The sequence below is a fragment of the Alosa alosa genome, chromosome 22 (genome assembly GCF_017589495.1).
Source record: "Alosa alosa isolate M-15738 ecotype Scorff River chromosome 22, AALO_Geno_1.1, whole genome shotgun sequence".
Lineage (NCBI taxonomy): Eukaryota > Metazoa > Chordata > Actinopteri > Clupeiformes > Clupeidae > Alosa > Alosa alosa.
The window spans coordinates 28198769-28210687 of NC_063210.1; the positions used below are offsets into that span (position 1 = coordinate 28198769).

Sequence of the window (11919 nt, forward strand, 5' to 3'; positions counted from 1 at the left end):
ATAAATGGGCATTGAATCATTGTTCTATGGTAGCCTATTATTCGTTGGACAAACCACAACTACTTAAGCAAGCAGTAAAGAGATCTACACCGATTCTGTGTGGAAATATATTTATAATTAAGTATTTAGTCAAGTAAATTATAAACTGGTACAATAAAAATTCCCTGATATTCCATGACTTTGCCCCAAAAATGATAAAATTCCCTGATTTTCCATGTCTGGAATAGACTTTCCAAAATGTCATGATATGCCAGAAATCCCATGACCCGTGGGAACCCTATGAATTGTGTGTGTGTGAATTGACTGAAACATCAAGGAAACGTAAAGAAAAAAGGCTGCTTATACTACTTTTTCGCGTGCATACACACTGAGCTTGTCACCATATTGCGGGCCAATGAATCTCTGGCCACTTGCCAACGTCTACCCATTCTGTTATCAGCTCAGGATCAGGCAGACAATCGCCATTAGCTAACGCTAATTATAGCCTACGGCTCGCGGTCCTGGGGTGACACTACCTTTTAGTTGACAGCTGAACATGCCAGTTTTCTGACCCTATGCTGCACGCGCACCCAAGGCTCTGGATGAAATTACAAACATTGAAGGGGTTGACGATTTCCCCAAGCGATTTGGCATTGTTGTGTCTGTTTGTTTTGGGGTCGGAACACAGTGCAGCTTTTCTTTTTAACAAGTCTGAATCAAGTCATTCAACTGTGGCCAAAATTCAACATGTCTCTTCTGGATCAGCTGATCAGCAGTCTCCGGTATGCCGTCACGCACCGACTAGCCTACACTTCTGCTCCAAGCCAAACGGAACACATTTCCCAAGGGGCTTTGCGAACATCCGTTGACGTGGCCGACGTTGCACAGCAAACCGGGTGGATTTAAACTTTGGCAGGAGCGGAGCGGAGCATTGGCTCTTGTTGCAACATATGTTTGACTTTATTTTGTGTTTATTTAATCTTATTTAACACTAGGTTATTTGTTAGAAGTTTATTGTTTTGTGTTTTCTACCGGTTTTGCGATGTCGGGTAAAACTAAGAGCAGGAGCGCGGCTAACGCCGACTCGAGTACCGTGTCGTGTGATGAGCGCATCCTACGGGACTGTCATCAGATCTACATCGATGCCGACAGCGGTGAGTGCCTTGTGCCAAACGGTCCTGTTCGCGATCTCACCGATACCCCTTTGGATTAACATGGAGGTTTATCCGTAATCCGTTGCATGATGGCAAACCAGGGCTACTGCAGATCTTCGGCTTGCTGGCTAACCGTTCTGCTAGCTAAGACAAGGAATGTGAGCTAATCAGTTGCATTACTGCCAACGGCTCGACCAGCTGGCTAGCGTTAGCTAATGATAATTGTTAAGTTTCACCTGCCATGCACATCACTGATATGAAAATGTATGCGTCCCGATACATTTTCTACGTTCAAAGATGCAGTAACCATCTAGCTATTGCTGACTAAATGTAACTGACCAAGATGCATAAACACCCAAACTATGCTGAACCTTATCTGCCTTTGCATTGACTTGGGGATGGACAGCCGACCCGTGTCCGGAGTCCAGCCACTTGAGTAATTAGCTACTGATAGGCTAGTGACAATGGCCCCACATTTTTGAGATACCCCTACCGGAGGTAGAACTAAACGCAACAATGTTTTTCCTTATCTCTAAGGCAGTGGTCCCCAAATTACGGCCCACCACCTCATTTCACTGATAATGTGATTTGGACTTGGAGACTGTATTTTGCCAGTGTTCCGTTTTCTTTCATTTTGGACACCTCATACATTGAGTGACCGAACACCCTGATTCGTCATACTATATTTACATATCTGGTATTGTTGGATTCAGTACAACCCCACCTTTCCCATAAGCCACCATATGTGTTGCTATGATAATCCCTGGTAAAGCAGCTACAAAGTAAATGAAAACATTCTGCATAGATATTCATTTTTTTGCATGTCCGCTTATTTTAGGTGTATGTTTACATGTCTCTATTCATTCCATACATCAAGATATTCACATCCAGTCTTTTCTAGTAGGTACAGCAACTTCCTGACTATAAACATGCCAAGTTTCAAAGCTCTCAGAGCTTGTGTGATTGATCTGCACTAATTTATATGCCTTAACTCCAATACGGACAGGCTATATTTTAGTTCTTTTTTGGTTTTGGGGTGTATAACAATATCTGTTAATTTAACAATCTTAGCAGTAAAATATTTTTAGCCAAGAATCCATTTCATATATGGGAGACCTTAGAGATGAGGAAAAACATTATTGGGTTTAGTTCTACCTCCGGTAGGGGTATCTCAAAAACTAAAGCCCTTTCTGACCATTTGTCACTAGCCTATGAGCGGACTGTTGGAAGCGACTATGGGCAATCAGTGAAATTCTACTTTACTGACCGGATGCAGTGTTTCCCAAAGAATTGGGAGGGGACTGGTGAGGTGCTAAAGGGAGTGAGTGTCATGGTGAAGGTGCAAACAGTAGTCCAACCATAGTCCTTAGTTATGTGTGCCTGGCAAGGTGCTCAAGAGAGTGAGTGTCATGGTGGAGGTGCAAAAAGTAGTCCAACATTAGTCCAACAGTGCAAGAGTAAGGTCTAGAGACCAGCATAAATAATATAGACAAATAGGAGAGTATTATTTATGCTGGTCTCTATGCTGGTCACTTATATAGTGTATTTAGCATTATGATGCTAACCAGATTTAAGCACAATTTAGTACAACCTGGAAAATCATTGTGTGGTGGTCAATGTTGATATTGTGGTGGGCCGCCACAAATAAGTCAATGTATGGGAAACGCTGGGATGTTGGAATGACAGGGTCGTTCTGAGTCACCACTGGCGTCATGTGTCGGTTTTTAATGTGGGTCACTTTTTGTGTCGTCTACATCAGCTAGTGTGTTATTCCAACATGATGTAATTTGTGCGCGTCACACCTTGAGTGTGGGAATGATGTACGTGTCGTGAGCTCATGGTCTGTCCTGCGGTGGTGTGTTGTGAGCTCATGGTCTGTCCTGCGGTGGTGTCCAGGGTTGATCGCTATCGCCCAGTCCGTCGGGGTCACTCTGCTGCCCCCCCGGAAGAAGATCACGGTGATGTTGATGGGAAACCATTCGGCCGGAAAGAGCTCCTTCATCAACTGGTAAAGTGACCCCCCACACACACACACACACACACACACACCCTGACACACAGGAGCAGGTACACGGCTGCTTATTAATCGTGTGTGTGTTTACTACAGGTATGTGGAAGAGCACATCCAGAGGACTGGGGTTGCCATAGAGACTCAAGGCTTCAGCTTCGTCACCAGTGGCCGCAAGAGGGAATCTCTCACGGTGAGCAACAAACACACCATAGAGTGCAAGCATACTCTCTCCAACCTTATAGCCACAACAGCACCCCCACACAATGATGTTTTAATGTGTAAGGGGAAGTAATTGTGTGTGTGTGTGTGTGTTGCAGGGTAATGCCACACTTCATCTCTATCCCCACTTCAAGCCCCTGCAGGAGTTTAAAGGTGAGCTGTCAATCATCCTCAGCATTACATTACATTACATTACATTACATTTGGCTGACGCTTTTTAACCAAAGCGACTAACAACATGGTAAACAGTAAGTTTTAGAACAATTCTCACAATTTTAGGACAGTTTCAAAAAAACATTAGAGTACAGTAAGAATAAGTGCGTTGGTGAGTGCTGTTTTTAGCAGTTACTTGTCAGTTTAAAACGGCTGGTGAGTGCTAGGATCAGTAAGACTTGTTGTAAGTGTTGCTATGAGAGTAGATGTTCTCTAAAGAGCTGGGTCTTCAGGAGTTTTTGAAGGTGGAAAAGGATGTCCCTGCCCTTGTAGGAACTGGCGGGCAGTGTGTTCCACCAACGAGGGAACAACAGATGAGAAAAGTTTGGATTGGCTTGAGCGTGCACGGGTGGTAGAGCTAGACGCCGCTAAATCAGAGGAGCCGCAGCGGGTCTGGAGGTAGTGTAAGTCTGTATGAGGGCATTCAAGTAGGTGGGAGCAGAACCCGAGACTACTTTGTAGGCAAGCGTTAGAGACTTGAATTTGATGCGGGCCGCCATAGGTAGCCAGTGTAGCTGGATGAGCAGCGGGTAACATGTGCCCTTTTGGGTTGGTTGTAGACCAGGCGCCCGCGTTCTGGATCATCTGAAGTGGTTTCACTGCGCAGGCTGGGAGACCTGTCAGGAGGGCATTGCAGTAGTCGAGTCGTGAGATGACTATTGCCACATCAGCACCATCATCCCAGAGACAGGCAGCCACGACAACTAACCCTGTCCCCAGTGTCATGGCCAGAGACCAGTGTCATGGCAACTAACCCAGAGACCAGTGTCATGGCAACTAACCCAGAGACCAGTGTCATGGCAACTAACCCAGAGACCAGTGTCATCAGTGTCATGGGCAACCTAGAGACCAGTCATGGCAAGACCAGTCATGGCAACCACCCCAGAGACCAGTGTCATGGCAACTAACCCAGAGAACAGTGTCATGGCAACTAACCCTGTTGTTCTCTACCTTAATCCCCCCTCTCTCTCTCCCTCCCTCACTCTCTCCCCCACTCAGGTGTATCTGAGTATCTGGCGACGGAGATTTGCACGTCTCGTCAGAAGCGCTTCAGTCTGGTGACGTTTGTGGACTCGCCGGGACTCGTCGACGGTGACATGAAGTACCCCTTCGATGTGGACCAGGCTATCCTCTGGCTAGGTGTGTGTGTGTGTGTCAAATGTCTAGGTTCAGTTAAATTCAGATTTTTGTTGTGCTAAAAAACGATGCTGTGTTGCAGTGAGTAAAGAAAATGTGTGTGCGTGTGTGCCTGTGTGCGTCTCTCTCTCTCTCTCTCTCTCTCTCTCTGCAGGGGAGTTGTGTGACCTGATCCTGGTGTTCTTCGACCCGATGGGTCAGGCGCTATGCAAGCGGACGCTCAACATTGTGGAGAACTTGAATGAGAAGCACGGCGAAAAACTGCGCTTCTACCTGAGCAAGGCCGACGAGGCCGGAGGGGAGTCCGACAGACAGGTAAAACACGCAATCACACACATACATACATACATACACACACACACTACTGCTTTTGGCTGAACCCTTTTTGAGCCATTCTGTGGTGTGACTGCTTGTGCTGTGATGTAATTGGCCGGTTTGTGTCATGTGACTGCTTGTGCTGTGTTCCAGAGGGTGATGATGCAGATTGTTCAGGAACTCTGCAAGAGGCCAGGGCTCAACAAGTGTGGCTTTGACATGCCTACAATATACATCCCCAACCCCAACAAGGTACACACACACACACACCCACACACACACCAGTGGGGTATCCTACAAAGCATGTTAGACATATTTAGGCTATGTAGACATATTAGGCTTCACAAAGCCTTGACTCCGGGGTATACGTTAAGTGATACTACGATAGCAGTTATGTGATATATTTGTCAAACTAGGCTTTCAGCTCAGATCTGTGCGCGTTCTCGGTGTTGGGATGATGTTGGGCAATCATGAAACGTGGAGACGCACAAGACCGCCTCTATTTAAAAACAATTACTTTTGCATTCATGAGCGATAGCTTAATCTACACTGCGGTCTTTTTTTGTGTCTAACCTATAACATCAAATAAACCAATTGTCATCAGTTGTTGTACGGGTGCACGCCCATAGTGGGATATTTGCACCCACAGCACTATTAAAGCCGCATTCGGTATCCAAAATGTTAGTAGAGGCGGAGCTCCACCTGTAAGATATATGACAGAATCCTACACGGGAGAGAACTTAGTTTTTAAGACAATTGATTGGTCAGTGGGCGGTAGATTACAATGATTTGAGCTATAACTTAGCACATAACCTCCTCCCCTACCAGGTTTGGTTGACAGCATGAGATACCATGGTGATATAGCCACACTCAAAATGATCCTTTCGTGTCACAGCATACCCCTGTCTTTGAGCAACATACCTCGCTAACCCACTAATCGAGATTCGTAGTACACCCCACAGGGCTCAACAAGTGTGGCTTTGACATGCCTACAATATACATCCCCAACCCCAACAAGCTACACACACGTGATTTTGTGGTGTACAACTTTCATAGAGTAAACATGTATGACTCCTTTCATAGAGTAAACATGTATGACTCCTTTCATAGAGTAAACATGTATGACTCCTTTCATAGAGTAAACATGAATGACTCCTTTCATAGAGTGTGTGTGTGTGTGTGTGTGTGTAGCCCAGTCGATGTGTGAACCAGATTGAGGAGGTGTGTCGCACCGTTGAGAGGACCATCAACCAGACGGTCCAGAACACACTCAACTCCCTGGAGAAGGACTGTGAGCTCATCACTGAGGCCATTACAGACACACTCAATAACGACAGGTAACACACACACACACACGAGGCCATTACAGACACACTCAATAACGACAGGTAACACACACACGAGGCCATTACAGACACACTCAAAAACGACAGGTAACACACACACACACACACACACACACACTCAAACGTCCCACATACTCGACGCACCCGACCGGTAGCGCGACAATGTGACGTCACAGAAGCCAGAAACCATTTATACTGCTACAGGTGGTCGCAACACTAGTTGCAATATTCTCCTGAATGAGAGGTGTCGCTGTTGTGAAAAGATTAACGCTTAACCACGCTACACAGCAGAAGAAGCTGCAGTAAGAAACACTAGTAGCTACCTAGCTAGCCTCCATAGATATATATACTGACTAGATGTCGCTTTGACTACTGGGCTGTTCATTGGAACAATGCGCCAATCGAGACGCCATCTTGCCGCTGCTGGATCCACTCCTCTATAATGCATTAGCCAATCTAGGCAAAGATCTAACGAAAAATAAAATGGCCATAAATCACAACATCTCAAGCAACTATCTAGTTTTTGTTGTTCCAACTGACAGGCATGTGTATTTGGTCGAAGCCCAGAGAAAACTAAGCTTTGACGCATAAAGATACATTTTACCCTGCCTAGCCCCATAGACTCCTATTCATTCTGCACTAGCTATGGCCCCTAGAGGAACAATGAGGAACTGCAACCAGGTTCAAACAATGAAAGGATACAGGATCTAGACAGGCTCTGGTTGAGGCCACATACCTCCTGCCTCGCTGACTCAGGTAAGTTGTAATCTCACCAGAAGTTGCTGTAGATCTGTAGAACATTTACTTCCTTGCTTTAACATGGTCTGCTACTACATAGGCCAGTCGCTACTTTAAAATCATGGGTCAATGCTTTGGCTTAACGAGATGTAGCTTAATTCTACAAAATGAAAAAAGCCATAAGAGAGGTGATTTTCTGACGCTTCAACAATGAAACCGAGTTTGCCATCATTGTGAGAAGTTCCTAAATTTGTCGCTAATCGCTAAAAAAGGTTTTCTATCTGCTGGGATGGCCAAGCCGCTAAATAGGCAACACTGACAATACGGAGAACTAGTTTAGAGCTTCAGATCCCCTCGCCCAAGATACGACGGTGTTGACGATGCTGAGAAGCAGAATACATCTAGTCATGTATATATATCTATGGCTAGCCTCTGTGATGGTACTTCAGACCTTTGGTTGCTACTATTCACAACTACCATCATCATTATCATCTAGTTTCCAAGGTGTGTGCACAGATAGATAGATAGATGGATATATAGATATATAGATAGATAGATGGATATGTAGATAGATACTTTAGTCATCCCGAGGGGAAATTTTAATAATTTAAATAGGGTTTAGTTAGCTGGCTAGCTAGCTAGCAGCTGGCTGAGTTTGTGTAATTTCCTGAAGTGGGAAAGAGATCTTGTTCAGGCCTAAATAGATATCCTTTGTTTGAAAATAAATTGTTTCTATTCTTTTCCTCTTAATTTCATGCTGTAACTTCTGGTAACTTTGTTAATCTCTATCCAGCAAACTATTGAAAAATTCACGACTGTAAATAAAACACTGTAACTCTCGGGGCTTGCCTCAACTAGTCCATCTTCTCCTCTGTTTCCTGCTTTGTCACTGCCTGAAAATTGAGTGTATGCCACCTCGCACTACCTGGTTTAAACTTGGAAGGCCAGCAAGATCGGGATGTCATTTGATCGCCACGTTGTCACATACCAAGTCAAGCGCTGAGTATGTAGTAGAAGCCCCTCACACTAACACACACTCCTCTGTGTTTCTCCCTCAGGCAGTGCAGTGTTGAGAACAGGCTTAAGGCTGCCAGGGTGTGTGTTGGGTCTGCTGGGCTTCACGCCACACACACACTCACACTCACACACTCACACACTCACACACTCACACTCACACACCTCACACACTCACACTTTGATTCTTATATTATTTACAATTTCACTTTACATTTCTATTTACTTTAATTCTCTTTACTTCTTTAATTTTTCACATTTTTCTTATTATTTCATACATAATTTTTCTACATTTCCATTTTTATTATTACTTTACATTTTTACACTTATATTATTATTACATTCTTCTTATACATTTAGATTTGATTATACATTTCTTACATTTCATTTCATATTATTATTATTACATTTCATATTACTTCATACTTTACTTACATTTACTTCATTACACAAGCACTTACTTAGATTTACTTCTATATTACATTTCTCTGATTCTTACATAATTTTACATTTCACATTTTTACACAAGCAAGCATTTCTATATATTATTACATATTTTATATTTTACATTTTATATTTTCTTATTTTTACAAGCATTTACATACATTAAGCATTTTTACATTTCTCATATTATTATTTCTTAGATTTACTTACATTTCATTTACATTTCTTACATTTCTTACATTTCTCTTAATTCTTATTCTTACATTCTTACACAAGCATTTAATTTAATTCTGATTTTACAAGATTAAGCATTTATTTCTTCTTAATTCTTACATATATTTATTTTATTTCATTTTTACTTTACACTACTTTAATTTGATTTACTTTACAAGATTTATTTTATTTACATTTTGAGATGAGATTTATTTGATTTACATTTTACATTTTACATTTTACATTTTACATTGCTTACATTTCTATTTCTGAGATTTCTTACATTTGACTTTGACTTTACACACTTCTTATACTACTTATATTCTATATTCTTAATTCTTACATTTCATTTTCACTTATTCTTACACTTTACATTGCCATACTTTTTTACTTACATACATTTCTTACATTTCTTACATTTACTTAGATTTCATACATTTACATTTCATTGCCATATTTTTATTTTTACATATATTTTATTATACATTATATTTCTTACATATTTACATATTTACATCATCACACCACACACGACCCTTCACACTCTCATCTTCACACACACACACACACACACTCACACACACACACTCCTCTGTGTCTCTCCCTGTAGGCAGTGCAGTGTTGAGAACAGGCGTGCGCGCTGTAAGGGGTGTGTGTTGGGTCTGCTGGGCTTCACACACACACACACACACACACTCACACACACTCCTCTGTGTCTCTCCCTGTAGGCAGTGCAGTGTTGAGAACAGGCGTGCGCGCTGTAAGGGGTGTGTGTTGGGTCTGCTGGGCTTACACGGTTCCACTGCTGCTGCTGGTCGCACTGGTCATAGGGAGCCTCTCCAAAGAGGTGCTGGACATCGCGCTCGGACCGGACGGAACACGCGCCCTCGCGCACCACCTGGTGAGTGGACACACACCCACACTACACCCACACACACACACGCGCGCACCACCTGGTGAGTGGACACACACACACACTACACACACACTACGCACGCACACACTACGCACGCACACACGCACCACCTGGTGAGTGGACGCTTGCGCAACGCTGTGTGTGTGTGATTGGTGTAGCGGCGCTCAACTCATCAGTGGAGATTCAACTGTGTGTGTGGGTGTGTGCGCGTGCAGACTCCAGTGGTGAAGGTGTTTGAGTCGTTGTCGGTGGAGATGCAGCTGTACGGGTGCGGAGCTCTGGTCTTCCTCTCCTTCCTCCTCCTCCTCATCGCACGCTGCTCTTTCAGGTAAAAACACATACGCACGCACGCGCGCACACACACAGAGGTGATAATGACAGGCCCTTAATGACATCCTCTCTGAATGTGTGTGTGTGTGTGTGTGTGTGTGTGTGTGTGTGTGTGTGTGTGTGTGTGTGTGTGTGCAGGACGAAGCCAACCCTGTCTGGCAGGCAGAAGAGGCAGCTGCAGGAGAAACTGGAGTATGTGCAGGACGTGGTCAAAACCAAGAAGGTGTGTGTGTGTGCTATGGTCTAGATGTGTGTTTGTTTGTGTGTGTGTGCTATGGTCTAGATGTGTGTGTGTGTGTGTGTGTGTGTGGTGTGTGTGTGTGTGTGCTATGGTCTAGATGTGTGTGTGTGTGTGCTATGGTCTAGATGTGTGTGTGTGTGTGTGTGTGTGTGTGTGCTATGGTCTAGATGTGTGTGTGTGTGTGTGTGTGTGTGTGTGTGTGTGTGTGTGTGTGTGTGGTGTGTGTGTGTGTGTGTGTGTGTGTGTGTGCGCGTGCTATGGTCTAGATGTGTGTGTGTGTGCGTGCGTGCTATGGTCTAGATGTGTGTGTGTGTGTGTACTATGGTCTAGATGTGTGTGTGTGTGCTATGGTCTAGATGTGTGTGTGTGTGTGTGTGTGTGTGCTATGGTCTAGTTGTGTGTGTGTGTGTGTGTGTGTGCTATGGTCTAGATGTGTGTGTGTGTGTGTGTGTTTGATACAGGTATGTGTGTGTGTGCTATGGTCTAGATGTGTGTGTTTGATACAGGTGTGTGTGTGTGCTATGGTCTAGATATAAGTATATATGTGTGTTTGAAACAGGGTGTGTGTCTTTTTAAAACAGAAGTATGTGTGGTGTATGCGTGTGTGTGTTCTCACTGATTGTTTGTATTGTCTACAGAAAAACCTGTATGAGGAGTACCTACGTCAGAGCGTTGGGGAACAGGACATGCACTGAGGAGGAAGAGGAGGAGAGGAGCGAGGGAGGAGGAGGAGGAGGAGGAGAGGAGCGAGGGAGGAGGAAGAGGAGGAGTGACTGCGCTTAACCGTTACTTCACTAAATACTTAAGCACTTCAGCAGCCAATCACGGTTTACTTACAGACCCTGCTCTGCACCCGTCAGGCCACCTGGGAAATGTAGTTTACTTGCTGAGGATCTCTTTCTCTAGTCCTGTATAATGTGTTCTTATGTTGGCAGAAGTGACCCTCTCTGCATCACACCCTGGCCTGGCCTCGCCCACCAGGGGATTGGGTCTGGAGCTCCTGATCAGGGTCTGATCCCGCCGGCTGCCCCCTGATCAGTACTCCAGCGTTTGGGTTCTAGGTCCTGATCAGGGTCTGGTCCTTGCTAGAGTGGGTCCCCCCCCCTCCCCTCCTCGTCTCTCTGTTACTGTAAACTCTTCCCATAGTCCGAGCACCCACTGCCTACCTGTGCTACCGATGATTACCACTAGAGCGCGCTGTGTTTTTAGCATTCTGTCAGTCTGTCTGTCTGCTCTTCCAATGGGCCAGAGGCTCCTGCACCAGGCAGTAAGTGTTAACCTCATCATAATCATTTAGTCACATTGGTCATCATGCTGCCCCGATGACTTCCTGGTGCGGGAGACCTGTCGTCCTGTTGTAATGTTGGTCATGAAGGCTAATGAACTGCATTTTTGTACTGATATTTTTCCTACAACTTTTTTATTGAACCTCAGTTACTGTAGCCACGATGGGTTCTGATCATTAACATGCGAAATAAAGTACTGAACAGCAATGTACAACAGCTTCTGTGTGTGTGTATACAAGCCTCACAAGGTTTATAATATATAGGGCATTATAATGGGCTTACTTTAGAGTTTTTTTATGTGCAATGTGAAACTGTAAAAAAAAGTTTAACTTCCTTAACAGATACTATGTAGGCCTACTGATA

General features: G+C 44.3%; 1 protein-coding gene across 1 annotated transcript; it reads left to right on the forward strand.

Annotated features, from left to right (window-relative positions):
• The first annotated feature begins 317 nt into the window (after positions 1-317).
• Positions 318-11767, forward strand: si:ch211-11k18.4. Its single transcript, XM_048233445.1, is given in 13 exon segments — positions 318-1133; positions 3030-3141; positions 3241-3334; positions 3462-3516; positions 4576-4716; positions 4868-5028; positions 5182-5280; positions 6220-6365; positions 9512-9572; positions 9574-9684; positions 9915-10027; positions 10168-10252; positions 10909-11767. Coding segments are annotated over 13 exon segments (1347 nt in total). The 5' UTR covers positions 318-1021; the 3' UTR covers positions 10966-11767.
• Positions 11768-11919: the final 152 nt, after the last annotated feature.